This window comes from Fistularia commersonii, chromosome 2, assembly GCF_037954325.1.
Source record: "Fistularia commersonii isolate RoL2024-O1a breed Wild chromosome 2, RoL_Fcom_v1.0, whole genome shotgun sequence".
In the NCBI taxonomy this organism is placed as follows: Eukaryota; Metazoa; Chordata; class Actinopteri; order Syngnathiformes; family Fistulariidae; genus Fistularia; species Fistularia commersonii.
Genome location: NC_141285.1, coordinates 8,362,878 through 8,388,604, shown reverse-complemented (window position 1 = coordinate 8,388,604; position 25,727 = coordinate 8,362,878). Strand labels below are relative to the sequence as shown.

The 25,727-nt window shown below is 37.8% G+C and overlaps 3 protein-coding genes across 4 annotated transcripts; 2 read left to right on the top strand and 1 right to left on the bottom strand.

Moving 5' to 3' along the window:
• Nucleotides 1-2,338: 2,338 nt before the first annotated feature.
• On the top strand, nt 2,339-3,381 carry atoh7 (atonal bHLH transcription factor 7). Its single transcript, XM_086161265.1, has one exon. The coding sequence runs from the start codon at nt 2,489-2,491 to the stop codon at nt 2,918-2,920; it is 432 nt and encodes a 143-aa protein (XP_086017391.1). The 5' UTR covers nt 2,339-2,488; the 3' UTR covers nt 2,921-3,381.
• Nucleotides 3,382-6,210: 2,829 nt separating this feature from the next.
• Nucleotides 6,211-12,846, top strand: pkd2l1 (polycystic kidney disease 2-like 1). Its single transcript, XM_086165738.1, has 15 exons — nt 6,211-6,517; nt 6,700-6,813; nt 8,763-8,890; nt 9,021-9,274; nt 9,363-9,587; nt 9,862-10,090; nt 10,202-10,372; nt 10,458-10,639; nt 10,720-10,840; nt 10,935-11,033; nt 11,116-11,237; nt 11,339-11,456; nt 11,594-11,727; nt 11,814-11,952; nt 12,238-12,846. Exons 1-15 carry the CDS (start codon nt 6,238-6,240, stop codon nt 12,349-12,351), a joined length of 2,430 nt encoding a protein of 809 aa, XP_086021864.1. The 5' UTR covers nt 6,211-6,237; the 3' UTR covers nt 12,352-12,846.
• A 1,140-nt stretch (nt 12,847-13,986) lies between these two features.
• On the bottom strand, nt 13,987-24,396 carry tial1 (TIA1 cytotoxic granule-associated RNA binding protein-like 1). 2 transcript variants are annotated; one of them, XR_015107564.1, is made up of 13 exons: nt 24,045-24,396; nt 23,500-23,596; nt 23,217-23,315; nt 23,061-23,115; nt 22,890-22,977; nt 20,288-20,363; nt 19,928-20,036; nt 19,517-19,612; nt 19,345-19,429; nt 16,732-16,855; nt 16,181-16,326; nt 15,509-16,034; nt 13,987-15,402 (listed from the first exon to the last, which is right to left on the bottom strand). XR_015107564.1 is itself a non-coding variant. In XM_086165753.1 (12 exons), the coding sequence occupies exons 1-12, from the start codon at nt 24,071-24,073 to the stop codon at nt 15,911-15,913; spliced, it is 1,128 nt and encodes a 375-aa protein (XP_086021879.1). In that variant the 5' UTR covers nt 24,074-24,396; the 3' UTR covers nt 13,987-15,910. The 2 variants fall into 2 exon arrangements, 1 of the variants encoding a protein (XP_086021879.1); XM_086165753.1 differs by having other exon boundaries at nt 13,987-16,034.
• Nucleotides 24,397-25,727: the final 1,331 nt, after the last annotated feature.

The window sequence follows — 25,727 nt, the reverse complement described above, 5'->3', positions numbered from 1 at the left end:
TATGTTAATGCACAAATAAAACTGTCATTATAAATGAAAATAAATGTAACATACACTGAATTAATAAACCTTACTAAGAGAAATTACGTGCAAATAATCTTAAATCTGAGAACAAAATAATATACTTCTATTGTACTAAGTACTGCACTATGTACACACAAACTATGTAATATTCCATTCTACTTTATTCTGATATTTTTTTTTAACATCTCAAATTTTTAGCATCTTTATTTCTTTGGCAGAGATGTTATGCCTTTTTCTTGGGAAAACTTGCAAACAAAACACTTCTCTTAGCATGGGGACTACATATTGACTGGGTTCAGTTTTGGGTGAAGTATATTTTTTCACTGTCCAAACAATTCATACCCAAGTATTAAACATCACATGCATGTATTAATTGACGCCACTAATTGTACTTGATCATGTAAATCATATTACGACATTGCAATTAATTTGAATTCATCAAATTACAATAGCTTAATCATTTACATTGCCAGTATATCTCAAGTTATTACAATTACATGTAATTATATTGTCTACATAAACACACTCACATGCTATAATGTTGGATTTACAACACTAGTCAATGTGGGTGATATTTGAATAAGTTGTTCAAATTCTGATGAAGCTACAAAAGGTGACAAGAATAAAAGAATCAGTCTGGGATATCATGTGGCAGAATAATTGAAGCATGAAGAAATAATGTTACTATCGAGAACTCTTTGAGATTTCATATTGCCTGTAGTAATACACATACTACAGAGCACAACATGAAACCACTACAGTGATAATAGACAAAGTATTATGAAAGTAAGGGGAATTCAAATCTATATCAGAAAATTGTGCTGTCTGGCTATACATGCATGCACCTGTGTGTGTGTGTGTGTGTGTGTGTGTGTGTGTGTGTGTGTGTGCTATAAGCACCACTGAGGATGCATCCTCCTGAGTTACAGAATTCAGTGTTGGCAGATGGGACGGACAGACAGACAAATTATTCTGTCTGTCTCATTTTCTCGGACCAATACACAGATCAATTATTCATCTCACATGTGGTCACCAGTACATAAGGAACATTAATGCACCCCACATACTGTGACTTATTATGGCGTCAGCACTCATAAACACCATTATGTATGTCACTGTACAGAGTGGGAGAAATCTCCATTACAGTTAAACAATTACTTTAAAAAGTACTCAGTAATCTGTTCACCTTTTTGGCCCATATTGTTTGAGAGACTAATCCTCTGATATTCAGTTAAAGTCCCTCAGGTTAGAGGCACACTTGCACTTCTGTTGCCTCAGGCTAATCTCAGATTATAGTTGTTTTCACAGCTACATCGGAAGTGAAAGGAGGCAATGTGACTTGGGACTTTGTACAACCTCATACTTGTATATGAGACATTCCCATTCAGTTTGCATGGATGTGTTTAAAAAAATAGATTTTAGAAAGGCATGTAAACAATGTTTAACAAAATACATTTAGAAGTACAGAGGTTAAATGTTTTGTGAGAGGAAAATGCTTTATTAAAGATATATGTATTCATATTACTACAAATATTAAAGACATTGTAAAAATGTTATGCTGACTCAATATAATCTGTGGATAATTTTGATTATGGGTAAAAAATTTTAAAGAATTCTCATGTTTATTTTGTCTTACAAAAACTCTATAAAAAGAATTTCCCATTTATCTTGTTTTCTTGTCTTACTTTGTTAATCAGTTAAATTCATCACACTGTTGTCAAAAACATAATAAATACATTTTGTATTTACTTTTTAATTTTAATGATTAAGTGCCCATTTCTCATGTTTAACTGTCTGAGGCAATTTGAGAGAATTTGATATCTCATATGAATGAATCAAGTGAATCAAGCACAAGGGTTTATTGGTGATTTCACTTATGCACTAATGGCAAATACAAATCTTGCCTTTTTTAAAAGTTTTGTTTGCATCATCAGCTATGCTGAGGTCTGCTACCAGATGGTACATTTAGTGTTTGTGACACATGGCCGTGAGTGAAGCCACGGCCAGATAGCCAAGCCCATGATAATTGGAATTTCATTAAGGTTTTGTGTATGTGTGTGTGTGTGTGTGTGTGTGTGTGTGTGTGTGTGTGTGTGTGTGTGTGTACTGACATTGCATTTATGCATGTGTGTGAACTAAAAATGGTAGTTTAGGAGTCTTCATGGGTGTGTTTCTCCTTGGGTAATATTGAGACAGGGGGGAGAGGGCAGGGCCTCCACCTGCTGCCACTTGTTCATCTGCTGCCCTGCCTTATATAAACTGCACCCTCACCCTCACTGAACCACAGACAACTTGATCTCTCTAGATAGATAGTCCATTAACTAGGCACACAAGGGACAAGGATTGTTGAAGAGGTTGTAACATAGAGACCACTGAGGAATCCTGTCAGAAAAATCTGTTGACTCATATTTGAGTCTTTCTGATCACAGGATATTTGCCCGTTTGAAATCTTCAGCCGGAAAACATGAAGTCCCGTCGCCCCAGTTGCACTGATTCGGGATCTGAGTCCTCAGAGCTGGATACCAAGAGCCCGGAGAAATATGAGACAGCCACAAGGAGAAGGATGGCTGCAAATGCCAGAGAGAGGAAGAGGATGCAGGGGTTGAACACTGCTTTTGATCGCCTGCGCAAAGTGGTCCCCCAGTGGGGACAGGACAAGAAGCTGTCCAAGTATGAGACCCTGCAAATGGCCCTCAGCTACATCATGGCCCTCAACCGCATCCTGACGGACGCTAGGAGGCACAATGCTCCGCACAGGCAATGGCTGGACCTGCAGTTTGACTGTGTGCAGCCTGACAACTACCAGTGCCTCATGAGATACGACTCCCCTCCTGGACAGGAGTACATCCACTCCTCCTTCTCATACCAGTTTGACAGCCATCAGGTCCACGTATAAAGTACTAAAAAGTAATAGGTAATCCATCATGTTGTAAGTGACAATGTGAATATTTTTCCTCCAATCTGGGAGACAGTAAATACATTTGTATTGCATTATTTTCTATGTTTTGTTTGTTTGTTTGAAAACCAGAAAGGCTTCTTTTTAAGTCTTTTGTTAAGTTTTGCTAGAAGACACAGCTTGTTGAGCATCCTAGTGTTCAAGAAATAGAAATGACAGACATGTAGTGTCTTTATAATGACCATCAGACTGTACAAAGTATACAGTAAATGTTGTATTTGTAGCAGTTGTTTTGATATGGCCCTAAAATGTGCAATTTTTGGTGGATTCTGAAAAAACCCTTGCACTGTTAACTGCATAATGAATGTCACTATGCAACTGTTTTGTTTTGCTTTGTTTGTTTGCTTTTTTTGCTTTTGAAGAGTCTACATGAACAAATACATGTGTAAAATTGAAAGATTGACTAGCAAATGTTATTTTTCACATGCAGACCTATATTTTGTTGAATTATAGTTTTTGATTGAGAATAAAAAATATTTTGTACGAAATATGTTTCCCTGGTATTTCATTTTCTTTCTTTCGTCATTTGAATTTCATGCTGATTCTTTTCAGAGAATATGCACGTACAGAGTCATACAAGCCATAAATACACCAAAAAAAAACTTAAAAAAGGACATTTTGGGGTCCCTGGCAGGATTACAATTTGTGTGTAACTACATTATTCTTTGGGTTTAGATACCACTGTTTACTTTCCCAAAGTGAATTAACTTTCACTGAACATATTTTCTCATAGTTACAGAGCACTGGAATTTCAACCATTCCAGCCTTATCTCCATGTATGTAATCTACAGCATGTCCCTGTGTGTGTCAAGCGTTGAGGATGACAGGCAGCATCTCTCACTTGACACTGGAGTATGAATCTTCTTTTTGTCTGGAGCTCCTGTTGGCCGCGATAAGGCACAACTACGTCAGCACACACAAAAAAATTCCAAACATCCATCCATTCATCGTCTGCCGCTTATCCTACTCAGGGTCACGCCGGATGCTGGCGCTTATTGCAGCTGTCATCGGGTGAGAGGCGGGATACATTGGTTGCCAGTCAATCGCAAGACCATATATACAGACAGAAAACCATTCCCTTTCTCATCAGGGGCAACTTTTTTTTCCCAATTTTTCCAGTTAACCTGCCGCATGTTTTTGTTCTGTGGGAGGAAACGGACAACCTGGAGGAAACCCACGCAGACATGGGAAGAGCATGCAAACTCCACGTGCCACATTGCCACCCTAAAATCCAAACATTTGCAATGTATTTGTTTAAATAAAAGATTCTTTAATTTTTTTTTTTCAAATTTCTCAGAAAGACACTTTCTGTAGTTTCAAATATAGTATGAAACTGATTCAGTTCTCCCCATAGCTTGAGCTCATTAGAAAGCCCACGCACAACTGTTAATTGTCAGAGCTACCGATTTAAATGGTAATCATTAGCTATTGAGAAGTGATGTCACAGATTTGAAAAGTTTGAATGGTGGCACAAGCCACAGCCGATTAAGAAAGCCTGCAAACAAGATCTGACCATGGCCTTAGCTGGGGAGCAGAAATTAAACACCATTGTGTTCTAATCGCTGTGTGTAATTGCTTGGTTCAGGGCCACCGGAGCGTGAACTTTCAGAGCCAGACCCGAATACTATCTCCATTAAGAACAAGACATCTACAGCTGGGCTTTAACTGCAATGCCCAACTGCTGCTTTCCTGCAAGCGATAACATGTGCCATTATTTACTATTAATTTATTAGCAATAAATAAATAAAACATAATCAAAGGTAGATATGCCGATGGATGGTACTTAGAAATTAAAAGTTAGCAACATATACATTTATTTGTCAACTTAATGAAAATGGTACCCGAGCTAACGTGCAAAACATGCTGCAAAAGGCATGTGGGGCTGCAGAAAAGCTACAGCCAATAGATGGGGTGCCAAGCACTGATACAGATGGCCATAATGACTCATCTATTCCTAATAAACGCTTTCTAACAGTTGGCATGTCAAAAATGAATAGATGACTGAGTCAAAAGTGCGTGTCAGTGACACTGCAATCACGCTCTTCATTAATTCGGTAACAAGTGGTGAACAGTTGGCTGCAGAAAAATAGCATTGACGTGTAATTAATTGATTTCCACAATAGCAGCACATTATTGCATGAGTTGTTAATCAATGGTGACAACAATGTGCTCAGCAGGACAGTAATTGAGAGGGCCCAACAAAATTAAAATGTCTTTCAACCACTGAATAATTTAACCTGATAACATCCCCAGATGTTTTTTTTTTTCCACCACAGACGTACTTTAAGTTCTTTTAATTTGACAAAGAAGCTCTTTAAATAGTAGGAGACTATCAATGATGTCCTAAGCAATTTAAAACCTACTATCATGATATTGCAAGTGAACTACAGACAGAGTGCTTCATATTCCAAGGTTATTGTAGATTAAATGTGTTCATTTTTAGTAATTAATGCAGGAGGGATCAATTCTTGTATTTAAGTAAAATGAATCATTGTATTTAACCAATAATTACCTCAGGTATTCAGCATTTTTAGAATTAGTATCAGTATCCACCTAGATTATTTTAAATCATCAAATAAAATCCGTTAACAACAGATTATTATTGAATATATCTCGTGTTGTAAATTTGGCCACAAACATTATTCACATCTGAATATTACCCTTCTCTCCACTATTTTTAATATTGGCCTGGAAAAAAAATCTAGATTCCTATTTTAATGCAATAAACAAATGTATGAGGATGGATGTACATCTCACCTTAGTCTCTTTTAGATCAATACATCATATCTTCCGTTTACGGCTGAGCAGTCTGGGAACAATTATATCACAATAATGGGTTGTTTTTGATATGCATCACAATTTTTTTTCAAGAATTAAATATGATACATCAGATACACAATGTAAATATATTTGTGCTCCAGGACATTAAGGACAACTTTGCTTGTCTTTTATTTCAATGCTTATGAAAGGCCTCCTCTACAGCATCCCTCTCTGTCACTAATATTGGGCTCTGTGTTAAGCATGAGGCGGAGGGTTCCGAAATATTCAGAAATAAAGGTGGTCCAAGATCACACGTCACAAAGGTGCCTCTGCGTATAACAGCATCTAAATCTCTGGAATACAAAGGCCCCTGCCAAAAACAAGCAGCTCCTCCCTCTACAGGCTTATGTCATCCACTCTTTATAAACATCTCACTAACAGGTGCTTCACTCTCCTCACTGATTCCGGGTGCCAGCAGGCCAAATAGAGGTGGTACCATGAAGAGCCTGAACAACCGGGCTGACAGCCACCTGACCAGCCAGGTGGACTGTGAGCTGGGCAACATGGGCAATGGTGCCTGGGTGAACCAGGGTTTCTGCAGTTCCCCTCCTACCTTGCCCCGAGCTGTCAGCACAGTCTACAACCCACAGCCCCTCTTCAAGGGCTCCATGGACAACATGTACAAACTGGAATCCCCGAACCCCTTCCCAGGAGAAACACCGCTGGCTGACCAGAGCCTGATGAAGAAACGCAAGAGTTGTTGCTCTTTTATCAAAGGTAAGGAGCGTCTGGTATTACCAGTACGAATACATGTAGGAAAATGGTGTACATCCTGACAAATAAACATACATAATAATCTCATCAATTAGACAAACAATAGAAAATGAAGTGCAGACTGAAGGGATGAAATCTTCTGCATGATAATCTTTAGTCCAGGGATCTATTCTTGTATTCTGCAGGTTTATGGGGGACAACATTGACTGAAAACACATCCAACAACAGAGAGCTGTTTGTCCGCACGACACTGCGAGAGTTACTCGTCTACTTGGTGTTCCTGGTTGATATTTGTCTTTGTAAGTATTTAAATCTTAACATCTAAAGTTGTATTGTGTTACATTGTAACTCAAATGTCCACTTCTAGCACTTGTGACGTTCTCAGGTTAAGACTTATTCTGGTCAAACAAAATTTACAAATGGGTATTGTACTTTTCTTTTGTGTTGTATCAAACAAACATTTTATTAAGGATATTTGCATTTTTACAGCTTATTGCATTTATACATTCCAGTCATACCATGACTATGACATGCCGAAAAAAAGGACTGCAATGACAGATCATTTTAACAAACTCCAGATCATAGATTTCATGTCATTTAATTACTTTCATTCAAGTAAAATTACAAAACTTGAGAACTAAACTTGAGAAAGTACAATAACTGTTCTGTTGTACATCACACAATGAATATTCCATATTGTGCTTCTAAACATGACATTGTGCTTCCTGATATTAAACTATGAATGACAATATGAAGTTACTCAAATTGTTCAATTGTTCTACAGTGAGAGGGAGATGCTGGGAAGGTTTTATTTTAGAGTATATTTGAAATGTTTTTGAATTTTATAATGGATTCTACATTTTTTACATTTTGCACTGTTAATATGAACATTATTCATAATTTCCCCTGGAAATCTGAGTTTAAAAGAACCCAAACAATTTAAATAAAATACCTACACTTTCGTACGGATTTTATAGGCTCCAGTATCCCCGCAACCTGAAGTGGAGGAAAAAAGTGGTAGATAATGCATAGATGGATGAATTTGAAGCCTTCTATACAATGAGTTAGACTGTAATATTTACATCACATCTCAAGTTATTTTGAAAAACTGAAGCATTAAGGCACAAATTAGCTGGATACCTTGAGTTTATGGCTAATAACCATGATTTGCCTTGTGTAAAAGATGTCAAAAACTATCACTTTATGTCAGTTAGTCTCTTTTTCAGGTAAAATAGATTGTGACAAAACAAATGAAAAATAAAAATATATGAGCCTTTAAGGCATCATTCTCTCAGGTCTTTCTTTGGCTGAAACTTTCTTGACTATTGTTACACGCAAATTGTGTTACTTAAAACATTATAGTTAATAACATTTCTAATTTGTTTCCCCCCTACTACTATTAGTTGTTGGAGCATATTTTCAGGCCAAGTGTCCTACGTGAATTAAGAAAAAGGGCCAGAAGTAAAATTTTGAATACCTGCTTAGACTCAGTCAGCATGAATACATGAAGTATCTTTGTGATTACTTCAGTAGGGGGTTATTTTCAATTTCAAATTTAGTCTGTGCATTTTGGATTTTAATATGATACAGAGTAGTTTCCCTAGTGAATGTCATGTGCTTCTTAACCTTTTCTTGCCTTTTAGCAGCTTGGACCCATGTTGGAATCGAAAGTTCTTCACTTTTACACACTACTCTTGAATTGAATTATTTATTTTTGATGATCCAAGAGCAACCAAATCTGTCTCAAAGTTTAAGTTAAAATGTTCTTTATTCCAAAAGAAAAAGATTGAACAGGTAATTTGTGATTAAAAGTTTTACCTGCCAGACACACACACACACACACACACACACACACACACACACACCCTGCTGCCTTAAAACCATTGTCTAGCATGGCATCAGTATTGAAAGGGACATGGGAGCTGCTCTCTTGCCTTTTAGCGATAAGAGCGTTTCGCCTCATCCATTGTTTCATTGTCTGGGTTACATTTACATTGTTAATGAGGCTATTTATGTCAAGCCAGCATGCTCTCTGTTCAAACAAATTACAACCTCTCATCTAGGCCTGTTTGACTGCTGGGACATAAATGCAACAAAACAACAAGTCTTCAATGTGGCCTTGCGTGTCTGCTGGTGAGCTGGCTTATCTTGGGCTCACTGAATGGAGGAACCTTTATAGCTGAGCCTAAGTAAAGCCAGATAGGAATCAATGGCTTGTTGTTAACGATGTGGCTATGTTATCTTTCAGTGACATACGGTATGACCAGCTCAAGCACCTACTATTACACTAAAGCCATGACAGACCTGTTTGTGAATACAGCCGGTGAGAATGGGGTTAAGTTTCAGTCCATTAGCACCATGGGAGACTTCTGGACTGTGAGTTTTCCCCCGTATATATCTCTTCAATATTTATCATATATCTAAGGAAATACCAAAATGTGAGGTCCTTTTCCTCGCATAGATTGCACGAATTATAAATAAAGTCCACCTTTTTTAAAATGAATAGTTTGTCCAGGAGCCATTGCTGGATGGCCTCTACTGGACTAAGTGGTACAATAACCAGTCCCTGAAAAGTGGAGACCAGTCTTTCATCTACTACGAGAATATGCTGCTAGGAGTCCCCAGGATGAGGCAGATCAAGATCAAGAATAACTCCTGCAAGGTCCACGGCGACTTCCAGGATAAAATTAGCGGCTGTTACGACACCTACAATGACAAGAAGGAGGATGATCACAGTTTTGGTCTCATCAACGGCACCGCGTGAGTTGGAAAATGTGTATGGCCGCTGGGTGAGAATGTCTGCGACAAGAGGTTTTAGGTATGTTTCTGCTGTCGTGTTCCTCTGCAGGTGGACCTACCACACAGGAAAGGAGATCAAGGGCTCCTCTCACTGGGGTTTGCTGACCACCTACAGTGGAGGTGGATTCTATCAAGACCTGAGTCAAACCAAGGAGGAGAGTGCTGTCATACTGACCAAGCTGATGGACAACCGTTGGCTTGACAGAGGAACCAGAGTGGTCTTCATCGACTTCTCCACTTACAATGCAAATATCAACATGTTCTGCGTCATCAGGTAATGTGCATAACTGCAGACAAGATCTACTGGAATTGGAGTCAAATCGAAGCAAGGACCTTCTAAGAATTTTTGTTAAAAGCAATGGGAGATTGACAGAGAACCCCAAAACATTCCTGAACCTGTAGTATGATTTTTAAAATCTTATCGATAAAACTTTTGGTTCTGTGGCATACTTTTGTGGATTATTTTCACATGTACTGATACAATCTACATCATGAAACCTTGTTGACTCTTGTAAGTGCTTGACCATAAGCTTCTCAATTTATTGCAGGCTGGTGGTAGAATTCCCAGCAACCGGTGGCGCAATCCCTTCATACCAGATTCGAACAGTCAAACTGATTCGCTACATCACCTATTGGGACTTCTTCATCCTTGGTTGCGAGATGGTCTTCTGTTTATTCATCCTGTACTACATTGTAGAAGAGATACTCGAGCTGAAAATTCACAAGTTCTCCTACTTCAAAAGCATCTGGAACATACTTGATATTGTTGTCATACTTGTAAGAATAGAGAGGAATGCATTGAGTTTTGTGGGGGATATTCTCCTACTTGCTACGGTTACCATAAGATGACTGAGGGCTCTTGAGAAGTAACATTGTTCTCTTTTTCAGCTCGCCATGGTGGCAATCGTGTTCAATATTTTCCGCACCGTTAAAGTGGATAACCTGCTCGACAAACTGCTGGAACAACCTGATATATATGCCGATTTTGAATTTCTGGCATTCTGGCAAACTCAATATAACAACATGAATGCTGTGAACTTGTTTTTCGCATGGATCAAGGTCAGTACTGCACTTAGACTGAGAAAATTCATCTGTTTTGACTTTGTGCTTTTGACACTGTGGCTTATACCTCTCATTCTTCAAGATTTTCAAGTACATCAGTTTTAACAAAACCATGACCCAGCTGTCGTCCACACTGGGCCGATGTGCAAAAGACATCTTGGGATTTGCTATCATGTTCTTCATTGTGTTCTTCGCCTATGCCCAGCTTGGTTATTTACTCTTTGGGATGGAGGTTGAATCATTCAGCACCTTTGTCAAGTGCATGTGAGGGCTTGCAAAACTTCTTGGATATTTTGATATTTTTACAACATTTACTTATTGCTTTTTCTCTTTTCTTAATGTAGATTTACACAATTCAGGATCATTCTTGGAGACTTTGATTATGACGCTATTGATCGTGCCAACAGAATCCTTGGGCCGATTTATTTTGTTACGTATGTGTTTTTTGTTTTCTTTGTTCTACTGGTAAGTCATGCTGTGAAAAAATACATTTGATGATGAATAGATATGGAAACCATTATGAGTCAAGCAATGAAATTCATGCATTTTCCATGCATAGAATATGTTTCTGGCTATCATCAATGACACATATTCTGAAGTTAAGGAGGAGCTCTCATCCCAAAAAGATGAGTTGCAGATAACCGATATCATCAAACAGGTAATAGAAATCATGTGGGTCCAAAAAAATTGAAATTGTACGGTAAATTGATTCAGAAGTGTCATATGATTTCCTATCTTAGAGCTACATGAAGACATTTATGAAGCTCAAAATCAAAAATGAGAAAATATCAGATGTACAGAAGGCTTTACGATCTGGCACAGGAGAAATTGAATTCAAGGATTTCAGAGAAACTCTGAAGGAGTAAGTATCTAAAACATTTAATGAGGAGCATGAATCAATATGCCAAGTCATTCAAACTTTAAAAAACAAATGTAATCCTGACAAATGGAATGCATTGACAGGATGGGACATGCAGATCATGAGATTTCAGCAGCTTTCACACAATTTGACCGGGATGGGAACCGTGTTCTAGATGAAGATGAACAAGAGAGAATGAAAACAGAGCTGGAAGAAAAGAGGGTTTGTAGATTTACCATGTATAAAGTGACTCACCTGACTGTTAGATCTTGTCACATTTCTCTGTGAATTTGCAAATTGGCAAAATATAATTATAGGATTAAACTCCAGCAAAACAGTCTTGTTACTTTAATTCTTAGGATGCACTTCATGCTGAGCTCAACAACCTTGGAATGAACTATGGGAAAGATTTGCGTCAAGATCATCCTCTGACTTCCAGTGACCAAAAGAGCCACGATGGTCATTACTCTGTGGATCGTGAACAATTTCTGAGGTCATGTCTTGAAGTACTAAGTAAACTAAAGTTTGTCACAATGGATGGTCCATACAGATTCTGAATATTTGTCAATCCTTTAACAGGTTGACAAGGCAGATCCTCCACCTGGAAAGCTCTGTGTCGGGCATCACAGACAAAATTGAGTTTATCATGGACACTTTGAGGATACAAAACATGACTGAAGGGAACAGCATCGCCGGGAAACTCTCCATAAACAATCACGTGAGTAAAATAATGCTCTAACAATAAATAGCCAGCGACACCCCCAATGTCTTTTTGACGATGAGTCCAGCATTGCATCTTAAGACCAACAAGATTTTCATTGAAGCCCATCTTTTTGACATTAAAAGTCATCCCAGGGCTGGTTTTGTAAAAATATGCTCCCCTATCTCAACACTGTGATTTATCAAGATCAAAGATACTGGTACTAGTTGTGGCTCAGGTTCACCACATTTGATTCAATATGTCAGTTCCTGGTGGATTTGTTTCTAAACCCCTTTTACATAGGCTGATCGACCAGCCTCTCATGGAGGTGTCCTGGTTTGCGTGGATCGAGGGTCTGACATGTCATCAATGAGGTCAACGTGTCACACCAACTCCACTTGTGACTGTCACATGTGATCAAAGCCTGGATGGTGGTGAGGGGATCGGTTGGTGTGATTACTGGGATACAAAATGAACAATATTTTGTGCTTTGAAAACATTGGTCAGATCAGAAAAAAGATCCGTGAAATATAACTACATTTTAGATGCTTTCACATGACGGTCAAAAGTAAAATAACATGTTCATATTGTATAGACATATTTTTGAGTTGGAGTACAAGACATTTGCCCAAAAATGATTTCTGTTGTGCTTATGAGTTCAAGCTCTAGAAAACCTAAATGTTCTAAAAGCTACCTGAATGTCAATCTGCATTAGACTTGTGCAATACATATGTATTTAAACAGACTTCAAGTTGTGCAAATCATTTAATAATAAATGCCAAGTAACAAATGATTAGGTCAATGTTAACATAGCAATAGCAGATGAATGTTCTTGAATTGTGGCATTTTATTGTATTTGTTTAACTTGTAAAAATAGTTTGTCCAACGATATATATTCAACAAAATGTCTGCAAAAGGATATACTTGTATTTTTTAATGCAGTAAATCAGTCAAGAATGTTGTCATTTCAGTCCAGCCCAACACAGAATGAAGCACACAAGAAATACTCTCCGCATCATCAGGGAAAATATTACATCTTCCAAAAAACATGTGATAGACTGTGGAGAAACACCAAGTGTATTTATTTTACAGTAAGATCACGGACAATTCAACATAAAAATCAACAAATAGTGGTTGTTTTAAAGAGTGAAATACTTTTCAGTCAGACTGTGTTTGTATGTAAAATACTACAGATTACTGCCTAATAAATACGCATAAACAACCAACTGCAAATCTCTATTTATTTGAACTGTTTTTACTGCATTTTCACTTTTGAAAGGTAAATGGAGTTCACCCTTTATTAAACATCACTTAATTTGTTCAACTTATGCATTATTGTAATGACTTTATGATCATTACATTTGATACTTTAAACAACTGATATATTACATGCAATTTAAGCTAAAACATTTCCTGACGGCTGTTTCCTCAAGTAAATGGCAAAATCTACAGTGGAGAACTTGGATTTGTACAGGAGTTTCTGTAAAGGAACAAGGTTGACTTCAATGGGATCATTTAAGGCTTTTTCTTTGATTATATTGCTAAAATTTACTGATGGCATAATTTATTAACATACTACCTACATTATTTACATTCATTGAGTAGCATGAACATCAAGCATCACATTTGTCAGATGGTACACCAGGAACTGAACTTCTGACTTTACAGGGAGTATAATTATCCATTGAAGTGGCAAATTTGTAAATTAATCCAAATGCCAGGCTGCTAGAGTAATCCATTGTTACAGTTTTACTGTGATTTGTTAAACAACATTTCTGGAATAAATGCACAAGATTTATGCAAATACTGAGAATAATCCAGAGCACAGAGGGTTGAAATAGTGCAGTCTATGCTGACTTGCAACATACATATACAACATCCCCCTCCAAATGGAATTAACATAAAAATTAATTTACAATTCAAAGAAAGTCTCTTCCATTTGACTCACTATGTTTACAAAATGTGAGTTGCTTTAAGGAGATACCCTGTAATTACAGGTAGAGTACATCTTTACACCAAATTTAAACACTTTTAATGTACCTAGAGAGAAGTGTCAAAAATCTCAAAGACTTTATTTTTCAAATAGTGAGAGATTTTTGATGTTCCTCACAAACTTTGCAGATCAAAAAACAAAATTATGCTTATAATCAAGCTTCCAATGAGAATATTCAGGCATATTCATAACCTTGAAAACATTGAGCATCAAGCATTTCCAAATTAATTCTGAAAAATATGTAATTATGAACAAGTTTAGGTGCTTATTCAAGCCCCAAGCTCTTTGCAAAGCTGTTACAGCCAATGAAGGCTAACCTTCTCTAACAAGAGGAAAGCAGAAGGACAAAAATCTCTATGAAACCAGCCTAGATTTTTTGGATAATTCATTAATTATGTTTACAAACTTCAGTATTGTATGCATTGAATGTTTTATGGCATCTAACTCTCACAGATTATAATGGAATCCAGGCCACAGGAAGGTTAACTAGAATAACATTTCATCAAAATTTTCATGACATAATCAATCAGGCATCTTTTTTTTTGCTTTAACAGCTATGGAGGAGATATCATTTTTAAAGCTGAAGTTGATACAAGCAAGGGGAGTTTTCAGTTTACTAGAAAAGTAAACTGCTGTTCAGAGCCCTGTATTCACAATGCATTTCTACTGTATCAAAACAGGGCTGAGTTCAGACCACATATCATTTAAAGAGGGTTCTGGTGGCTCAGGTCTCATTTGTAGTACAAAAATTAAGTCAGCCTGCCACGCATTTTGAACCTGTGCATCTACCATAACCTGTGTGTTCTTTAAAAAACATACATTGCAAAAAACATATTCACTTATAAATGAAGACTCAGTCATTTTATAGAAAATGCTCCCCCCCCCATTATAACATGCAACGAAACACTCTGCAACTGCCTAAAAATGTTTCACTGGAAAAAGTAAATCAATTATAAAGAAAATTTGTAATCTGAGGGAATATATTGCTATAGGCTTGTTAATTTTAGGTTAATGTTGGAAGGTTTGAGGTTTTCAAGAACAGTAATCCTTCTCACATGACTGTGAGAAACAGTTAATAGCTACTGTGAAAGGAATATTTGTTAAGATCTATGTAAGCAAATACAAATATATATTCTGTCTGGCAGCTATTGATTTTTTTCCCAAAGCTTAGCATATGAGTTTGGTATATGATAGGAAGAATATGTGTTAATTCTCTCTACCTGCCTACACTGGCATTCCACACACTTCTCCTGTTTCTCTTTCTCGTAGGTTCCTATTCCATCAAATGTTCAGCTTACTCATGAGTTTGGCTTCTTAAACAGAGCAACATCGCCACCATAACCCATGTGTTACCTTGGCTAGCTAGACATCAAAAAGGTTTTCAGCAGTAGCAATGAAGTAAATGCAAGGACTACAGAAAGAAGATTCTGTCTGAAATGGTGATTTAAGCTTATGCTCCCCGCTTCTTCTTTTTTCTGCAAGAGAGGCACCTATAAGTTAAGCACACCTTCCGAAGTTTATCTGACAGTTGGGTCAGACTACATTCCACTGCAAATCTCCCTCTTCCAAAGATTGACTTGCCTGAGGTCTCAGTCCACCTGCTCTGAGATGAAAACATGTGTGATCCTTGTGCTCATGGATTTCCAAAGCATTTGCACTGTGTGGGGAAACAAATCAGTTCTGTCTAATCTGTCAGTTCTGTGTTTGTGTGAACTCCCATGGACAGAGAATTTGAGTATACTACAGGGAGCCTGATTCTGAATTTAAAGTTTGATGTGAAAAGGGCAGTATAATTTAAAAAAAAAGTTACAAAAATTACTCACAACATGGTTGTCATGGGTCAATTTTTAGATACAAAAGGCTAAATGAATACAGGCCCAATCCTCCTTTAACCAGAGCAGCTGTCCAAATTAAACAGTGCTTTGTGGTCAAAAAAATGTTTTGCAAAAATCCGCTTGGGAAAAGCCCGCAGTTTTGGCCGGTTCACTGTGTTTGGTAGCCAGCCATGCTAAAGTTAGCCATATTGGACATGACTGGACCAGCTGGGGCAGCAGCCTGTGCTGACTGGGATGCAAAGCCACCAACCCAGGCTGGAGATTGAGATTGCCTGTGAAACAGCAACCAATATTTAGTTGTTATAATTTTGATCATCACATCTCTATCAATCATCTACATATATTCAGAGGTGCTTAGAGTCTGACAAAAGTCGAACAAATATCAGGTAAACTCAATAACTGAACTAGTTACACTCACTCTACTCCATATCCTTGTTGGTTCCACGTTTGCCCATACATGCTATAAGAGGGAACCTGCCATCCGTTGGTCACATAATGCTGGCCATATTGCTGCTGGGGGTTTCCATAGACCTGATTCCACTGCCCCCACTGACCATATTCAACCTTTGGTGTTGGGAAGGAAAACAGTAAAATAGTTCAGAAACAGCCTCACAGACATAGCAAAAGATAATGAAATGAAAACTGAAGCAAATCTAGTTAATATATAGGTTTACATGGACACACGATCCATTTATATACCTCATATATGATTGTGTGAAGAAGATGATGATGATGATGATGATGATTTACTCCATAAATAAAGAGATTTCAACCAATAAATTATTAGATTGAATGGAGAAACATTGAATAATATGATCCCGTATCGTTTTATCAATGTATGCTAGATTTTATGTTTCACACATCTTATATTTGTGGACTCCAGATTTGTATCCAATTTGCAAATCAGCATTGTGAATGAGACGCTAGTGCACCATAGGCATTTATTTTTTATGCTGCAATTTTGCCTACCTGCTGTGTATTTTTTCCCATATCTGGAGATTCTTTGCCCCAGTAGCACTTCACTGGGTGTCCTTCAATGGCTGTGGCATTCACAGAAACAATAGCATGGGCAGCACTGTCGTGTGAAGAAAACCTAGAAAAAAAGGAACAACAACTTAGTAGAAAAAGTAATAAAACAAAAAAGATAAGGCTGATAATAAAACAATTTCCCAAGCATGGACCATTAAAGTACTGCAAATTCCGGACGATATGCCACAACTTTTTTCACACACTTTGAACACTATGGCTTAAACAATGATGCGGTTTATTTATGGATTTTTTTTTGGGGGGGGGGGGGGGGGGGGGCTGACGAGCTTCATTCATCATAGTCACATCGGATCGACAAAATGACCGGGAAATTCTGAGGCCATTCAACTCAGACACCAAAGATGACTACTTTGGCAGTTTTAGTGCACAGGAGGAAGCCTAAGGTAGCGATAAGCTAGCTGGTGCGGCTTATATAGAGGTGCGCTCAATAGTCCAAAAATTACGGTACATCTCTCATCTTCCTCTAGACCAGGGGTGTCAAACATACGGCCCGGATGCCGGAACCAGCCCACAAGGAGGTTCGATCAGGCCGCAGGATAATTTGAAAGTGAAAAAAATGCATAAAAGACAAGGATTTAATTTTTTCAATTAAATGCAATTCAAGAATTTTCCACTAGGGAGCGCACTATTTTGGTCAGAGTAGAAGACAAGCTGCATCACAGAGACAAACCAATCAACAGACATTGTCAATGCGCCATCTGCTGCTTGTTACGATGTTGTTTCTACCCTGTTCACCTCTCTGCTACTCCCTCATTAGCCAAATTGTCATTATCAAAACAGATAAAAGTAGATAAAGGGTGTAGAATTTTCAAAGAAAAATGGGCTATGTCCTATTTATTTACGGAGACGCACGGGAAACCTTTGTGCTTGGTGTGTTTGCAACAAGTTTCAGTATTTAAGGAATATGATATTCGACACCACTACGAGACTCAGAACAGCAAAAAATATGACATGTTGCAAGAGCTTACAACTGAGAAGAGATACAATCAACAAATTGCTGGTGGGTCAAAGGAGACAGCAGACCACTTTCACCGATAGCCGAGAAATCAGTGAAGCGGTGGTAAAAGCCAGCTACTTAATTGCTTGCGAAAATGTGCAATTTAATGTTAGTCACTAGCTTCACTACAAAAGAGTATGGTGGAATTCTACTGTTCATGCGACTCCATACATTTTCAGTATGTATTGTATGTATGTTTCATGTATGAAGTTTACACATTTACAGGACAGGTAACTTTCTTAACTTTCTTCCTTACACATTTAATAGCACCTCTCTTTAGTTTGTAAGGTGTAGGCAGGGATTCAATTTAGATTTTATATGCACACGTGTAAATGGTTTAAAATCCTTTCTTTTTAAGTCTAATTTAATCTTACAGTGGATTACTATATTTTTCAATACCAATTACTTGTCAAAGTTTTGTGCCTTTGTACAATCGGTGGGATCAGTTGCAATGCATAAATGTGAATGATAAAAGTAAATTAGACGTTTGTCTAAGGAAATATGAAGTGTTTCATGAAATGTTTTGCGAAAGGATTGTTCATTAAATTCCAAGATTTTCCTTAATGTCGTTGTACTTCTTTACAACAAAACAGGGAAAGAAATGGTATTTTGATTATTTATTGCTGAGTGTGCTACCATTTTAATGGTCCGGCCCACTTGACATCTACCTAGGCTGTATGTGGCCCGCGATGAGAAACAAGTTTGACACCCCTGCTCTAAACCCCACATGTCAAACTCAAGGCCCGTGGGCCAAATGTGGCCCACCACGTCATTTTATGCAGCCTGTGAGAACATCTTGAAAGGTCTGATTGTCTCCAAATAAATAAGTCAAGTACATGCTGGGACCATCAACTACATTTCCCACAATTCATGCTGATCATGTTACCTGCAATGTGACGGTATCCCGCCATTAGATCGCAGTGTATCCACATCAATAACATTTTCAGAAATACAAATGATCCCCAAATGTCCAGGAGAAAAGTTGATGCAGATGGAAGGCTCTTTCAAGAAAGATGGGAAAGCCAATGCATGTTTGTGCTTCAAGGAGAAAATCCAGTAACAGCGTCGGTTGTCAAAGAGTACAATCTACGTCCAAACACGGAGCTAAGTATGCTTAAGTTAGCATTCCAAAAAAACAACAAATTGTACAAGAATTAAAAGCCAAACTAAGATGGCAGCAGAATGTGTTCACGAAAGGCGCATCAAAAATCCCTGCACCAGTGAAAGCGAGCTTTGGAACAGAGCAACTGGTAAACATCATGGTTTTCACATCTATGCACATGCATAATGTAACATTTTCGAATGAGTCATAAATTCACATGAAGGAGTAGTTGATATTTATTTTATATTACATGTCGTTCCATTTCTACTGTTACATGTGGGCCTTTGAGGTCAACCATGATACTGATGTGGCCCTCGCTGAAAATGAGTTTGACAACCCTGCTCTGGATAAATTCCTGAGACGCACTCAGAAATAGCATTTCATGTGGCTTTAACGACATCTAGTGGGCAAATGCAGCCGTCCAACGAGCTCGTACCTGATGAAAGAGTATCCTTTATCCGGGAAAACTCGGATTTCCATAATTTGTCCAAATGGCGAGAATGTCTGTCGCATTAGATGTTCTAAAGAATTTGAGAAGAGATAAGGGTGTATTGTCAGGAAAGGCGATGTTTTAACCTGAAAGTAAGGCTGTAACGATAGTAACTTGCCAGATAGTCCTGACTGAATCCCACCACAGTAAACTGTACAGTTTTGAGGACTGGACTGGGTTACAACATCATCGAATCTCAGTTGTTTGGATCCATCTGAAACACACACACACAAAAAAACTTTGTTTCTAAAACAGATAAAAATGTAAATACGTCCATGTCTCTTGCTGATCATGACAAAGGCAGCAGGCCCTCCCAAATTTACAGTCTTCCATTATAATTATTATTAAAAACTAAAATGTTATTTCAATGTTATTTTTTTAATGAAGAACTTTTAAGATTTTAAAAGATAAGATTAGCAATTCCTATTGGAAAAATTTAGGCTAGGGCTAATTAAAACTACAATTCTTTCTGACCAATGGACTAGAGAGGAAAATATCAGGATGGAATTTCTGGCTTAAGTAAACTTACTATCCTGAGCACTTTTGGGGGCAGGGGGCTTTCGAGTTGCCCAGTTGGTTCTTATCTGTCGTCCTCCAAGCCATTGTCCCCCCATGTTCACAATGGCATTCTCTGCATCCTTCATAACAAAAATCACCAGTTAACGCTCCTAGTTGATGGAATTTATTCAAAAATTCTTTCATTTCTTTAATTGAACTCTCAGAAAAATCACTAATGTAAATGAATGTCTGAAAAGAACATTGACATTATTAAAGTTGTGTTTTTTTTTAACTAAAAGTGATTCTATTTCAACTACTGTCAAAGCTTTAGTAGAATAATGAATATAAAATGGAAATAACCTTCGTTCTGTGTTCTGGGCTGGACCCTTACCAGTTTGTTGAAGAAGGACACAAATCCATACCCCTTTGATTTGCCTGTTGTCATGTCCTTCACAACGCGGGCATCCCTGGAGGAAAGCATGCAAACAACTTCAGTGCACCTTCTACTGTGAATACTGTGAATAAAAAAAGGAACCACGCAAAACACACTGAACTGTGAATCCTCTACATTGTTCTTTGCTTTTAATGTACGTTAACTATCCTAACCCTTAACTGAGCACTGACTCATAATATAACGTCAACACTGAAAACGAAAAAAAAAAAGTACATAGACATGCAGCCTAGAGTAATGGCTTGACCTAAATCTCTGGTGTGAGGATCCTGGCCACAAGAGCACCACTTTTTCTTCACAATAATAGGCTAATGTTTTAATTCACAAGGAAGAGATTATACAGATTACCATGCATTCTTAAAATCTCCTGCTGGTGCTCTTCCTACAGATAACATATATATATATAGAGAGAGAGAGAAAATATCAAAGAGAAAAAAGGAATTAAACGGCATACATGGCCTGTTAACAGATTTCTGTATTTTTCCTGGTCAATTCGTTACCACCAATATGGAGTATGGAGTTTGGGGAGCTGCAAATTTTGAGAAATTGACATTTTTCAGAAATTTTGGAAGATCATTGCACTACAAACAATACTATGATAACCAAAATTAAAACAATTTAAACAAAGATTTAGAGGAATACATTGAGCACTGAACTTTGTAAATCTAAGCTAAATCATAATACATAGCATCTACAAAAAAATGACATATGAAAAGAATGGAATAATAGAGGAAAAAAAACTACATCTGAGTCTCCAGAGTGCACAGTTCCTTGCTGTTAGCCTTCAAGCTCCTGTCCAATCCTATGAGCATTTCTGTAAAATAACCAAAGTGCTATTACTTCACTGAGACCGACAACTAAAAGGTGTTCAGGTTCATACACAAATCTTACATTTGCTGATAGACATGTTACTTACCACAGGCTGAATATATAGAGAAAACCACAACGTTGGCAAAAAGCTGACATTTCAGTCAAAACATCAAAGGTAGTACGTACAGATCACAAGTGAAAAATGTATAGTACTTAATATGGTACACAGAGTGTGTTCATGGCAGTCCAAATTATTTAATTATATTTTAATGCAACAGTAGTAATGCTAATGCTAAGTAATGCTAATATTCAGTTGGCCTATAGTTACTGTCATGAGATGCTTGACATTGTGTTGGTAGATTAACTATGTTTACATGCAAGATTGAAAAGAATAAAACAGGCCAAACCAATTATACTTTTCAAGCTAATAATGAATAAGGTCTCACAATTTGGAAAAAGGGCAGGTTGAACACAGGCTACTATCACTTAATTCAGAGCTCTCTTCTCAAAAGACAAAAGATGCATTGATGCATAGATTATGTGATCAAATATCTGTCATCCATGCCAGTGTGAAAAATTATGTCTGGTTTACTTTGGAATCCCTTGAAGGATTCCATACCACAACATGAAAAACAATATTTAAAAAGTTTAGGTTTTTTTAATTCCATGGTTGCCCAATTGCAGAAAAAAGTCAAATTTGAATTGTATATGTGCACCGTATTAAAATATTCAAATTCAATGTAAGGTTAATGAAAAAAAAAAGAATTGGGACTCAAATACAATAACATATCCAAATTATATTCCAAAACATTCAGACTACAGCTTTTACCCTACCATTAAAAAAAATGAATAAAACGTGAACGATGAACCCATCTTTTACACTTATAAATAACTAAGCAAGATAATCTTATAAATACCCCTTGTTTATTAATAATATTCTGATAATTTTGGTTTTGGCTGCTGTACAATTTCTTGCTAATTCGCAGAAAAATCGCTCCTGATTTTGCAAAGATTTTCTTGCCTTCTCACTTTTATCTCGCTGCGTTATTCTTGTTGATTTATTTAATGATTTAAGGTGAATAATTGTTGCACGTTTTATAATGTTCTTCATGCTCAAGAAAAATTGAAGAGGAAAAAAGTAATTTCATATTAGATTGCAAATTATAAAAAAATTGTCAAAGAACAAAATATCTCAAGGCAGTGAGTAAAGTTGTATGATGTGATTTTTACATTAAAAACAAACCAAAATGTAGCAGTTAAAATTGTTATTCATGTAGCTATACATTGCCTGGTTGTACTTTATAATGCAGCATCACACAGATCCTAACTAATCACATCCAATCTTGAGCCGCGTACTTGTTCCTGTAGTCTAAAACCAGATATACTTTTTCCAAGGACAGCACAGGTAACGGTTTCTAGAGCACTCAATTATGTCATAAAAATGATAGACTGCTTATTTGTTGTTACAGACAGCCAAACACAATAGTATCACCTGCACACATGCTCAAGAAAATTCAGTAATTTCTTGCTAGCTTTTGTTTCTCAAATTTCTGCCTGTTCACAATTTTCCTTTTTTCTTTTTGTTAACATCATTTAGGGTCAAGGTCTATGTAGTATGCATGTAAACATGATCAACAGTTTGTTTTTTTTTCAGAACACTAACAACACTACCAAGATTCACTTAAGTAGGATTAAAAATTAGAAAAGAAATCTTCAAAAGCAAAAAACTTACGAGATTGTCCCAAAAGGGGCGAATGCAGCCTTGACATCCTCAGTGGTGATCTCTGGACTGAGATCACCCACAAAAACATGGAAGTGATCTGGAATTCAAACAAAATCTATTTACAACTCTACAGTACCTCATGATGAAAGTAAATGATGAGACCAAACCCTGGGCACTTACTGGAGGTGTCTTTCTTCTGGCTGCTTGGTGTGGTAGCCCAGTTTACTTTGACCTCCTGACACAAGGGTTAACAGAAAGCATTCAGAGGATGAAGGAAACAGGGGACTTTAACCGAAGACACCTGACCATTCCTTTGACCCTGGTATTACATCCTACCTTTCCTAATATCTTCCTCCCATTCATGGCTGCAAGAGCTGCTGCAGCATCTCTGTGTTCATAGAACTCCACAAAGCAATAAGGGTCATTGCTTGTATGCTGTAAGAAAAAAAATGTAGGATGCACATGTTAAGAGTTCGACAATATACAAGGACTACGGTAGTAAAATCAGCAACTAAAGTGTCTTGGCATTTTAACCACCTGCCACGTTTTCCCTAAGCTTTCCTGAGGGAATAACAAAACGAAAATAAGACAGACAAATCATATGTTCTAAGAAACTTACCTCTGTGATCATTTTACAACTTTTGCAGGGCCCTATCTGGGTGAAGAGTTGAAGAATCAAAATTTCGGTTACATCCCTGGAAAGATTTCCCACGTACCTGAAGGATAACAAGAGGGTGTGTTGTAGAAAACTGCAACACCTTTCAGGTAATAACATGGCGTCAGGTAAGACTGCGATACTTTTCTGCAATTAACCAAGTTTTACTTTGGCATTATTCTGTTAACGCTTTCTATTGATACCGTGACGTATTTCACATTTCATTGACCAGCAGTGAAGTGGCCTAACGTTTTAAAGCGACCAGCAGATTTTAAGTAGTCGCCGTGTAAATTTACGGATTCATTTGACGTGCAGATAAAAGTAAAAAAAAAACTTTTGCCCCGTAAAATCTTTTTAGCTAAGCAATGTGCGGTTAATGTTGTTACTGCAGCCCAACTATCCTTACAGAAAACGCCACCGGGATTGGGAGGACAGAGCTAAGTTAGCCACTGGTTGCTGACATTAAGAAAACCTCTATTACTAAAGGTGAACTACATCTTGACACTTACAGAGTTCTGGGGTGAGATTCGTCGTCCATGGCCGACACCGACTGTCACTAGGGGATAAACGTTGGTAAACTTGCGGTAAGATGACATTAACCGCCTCCGGTGTACGGCGTTCCGAAAGCTAGCAAACTAGCTTAGTAGCAACCAACCGAAAGCCAGGGCATACGTCACGATAGGAGTTCAGAGCGTGCGCGCTTACCGCGTTGCGGCGAGGTCATAGTGGGGTAGAATAAAGCAAAAAAAAAAAAAAAAAAGGTCGTTAAAAGTGAAAAGTTAATGATTGGGCAGTAGCATTCGTTTCAGCATTTGGTTGACAATATGATTAGTGGATCAAGTAGCTGGTCAGTTACCTCAAATCGTGAAAAACGTCCAATGTTTCGTCACTTAGTTTTATTTTGAAGTCAACTGCAAGTGTACACTTGCTTTACTTACCTCCGGTCGGCGGCTTCCAGGCAGATATACAAGCTGGTCGAGTCATCTGGACCTTTCTGGAATAATTTAAGCTATTGATTTGCCAGAAATTTGAGCATTTAAGCCTTAATGGCTTTCTGTATGATTTCGTTTTTAATCATGTTTTTTTTAATGTATACATGTGTTCAGACTCAGCGGTTTTGAAGTCGATCCATAAAATAAGTATGTGACATGTACGGTATAAATTGACAGACAAAAGAATAATGAATGTCTTGTATTTGGTCCTGATAAACATTGATTTAACCGATTGATTTCATGCAGCCTTAGGGCAGCAAATGCAGTCTCAGGGCGGTATGGGCCAGTGTCTTCTCAAGCCAGCCTGGGGGGGCTATGCCTGTGTCTCCCTGAGCTAGTCCCAAGCCCAGATCCATGTAGAGGGTTGCATCAGGAAGGGCATCGGGCGTAAAACTTTTACCAAAACCAGACATGCGAATCAATCATTATAATCAGATCATAGCCGATCGGTCGAGGCCCGGGTTAACGACGACCGCTATTGGTACTGATGACCTACAGGGAACCAATGGAAGCTGGGCCACTGTAGATCAAAGAAAGAGAGGAGGAAGGCATGTTTGTAAGCAGAGAGAGAAGAGCAAAGGCAAGAGTCTGGGACTGAGAGGAGGGACTTAGAATGTTGGGACTATGACAGGAAAAGGTAGAGTTGGTCAACATGATGCAGAGAAGGAAAGTCGATATACTGTGTGTCCAGGAGACCAGGTGGAAAGGTAGTAAGGCTAGAAGCTTAGGAGCAGGCTTTAAATTGTACTATCAGGGCACTGACAGGAAGAGAAATGGAGTAGGAGTTATCTTGAAGGAGGAGTTTGTTAGGAACATTCTGGAGGGTAAAAGAATGTCGGATAGACTTATGAGTCTGAAACTGGAAATTAAAGGTGTGACACTCAATATTATTAGTGGCTATGCCCCTCAGGTGGGATGTGAGTTTGCGGAGAAGTTCTGGAATGAACTAGATGAAGGTATGCAGAATATCCTCAGAGATGAGAGTGGTAATTGGTGCAGACTTCAGTGGGCATGTTGGTGAAGATAATCGAGGGGATGATGAAGTGATGGGCAGAAATTGTATACAGAATAGGAATGCAGAGAGACAGATGGTGGTAGATTTTGCAAAAAGGATGGAAATGGCTGTAGTGAACACTTTTTTCCAGAAAAGACAGGAACATAGGGTAACTTATAAGAGCGGAGGTAGGAGCACACAGGTAG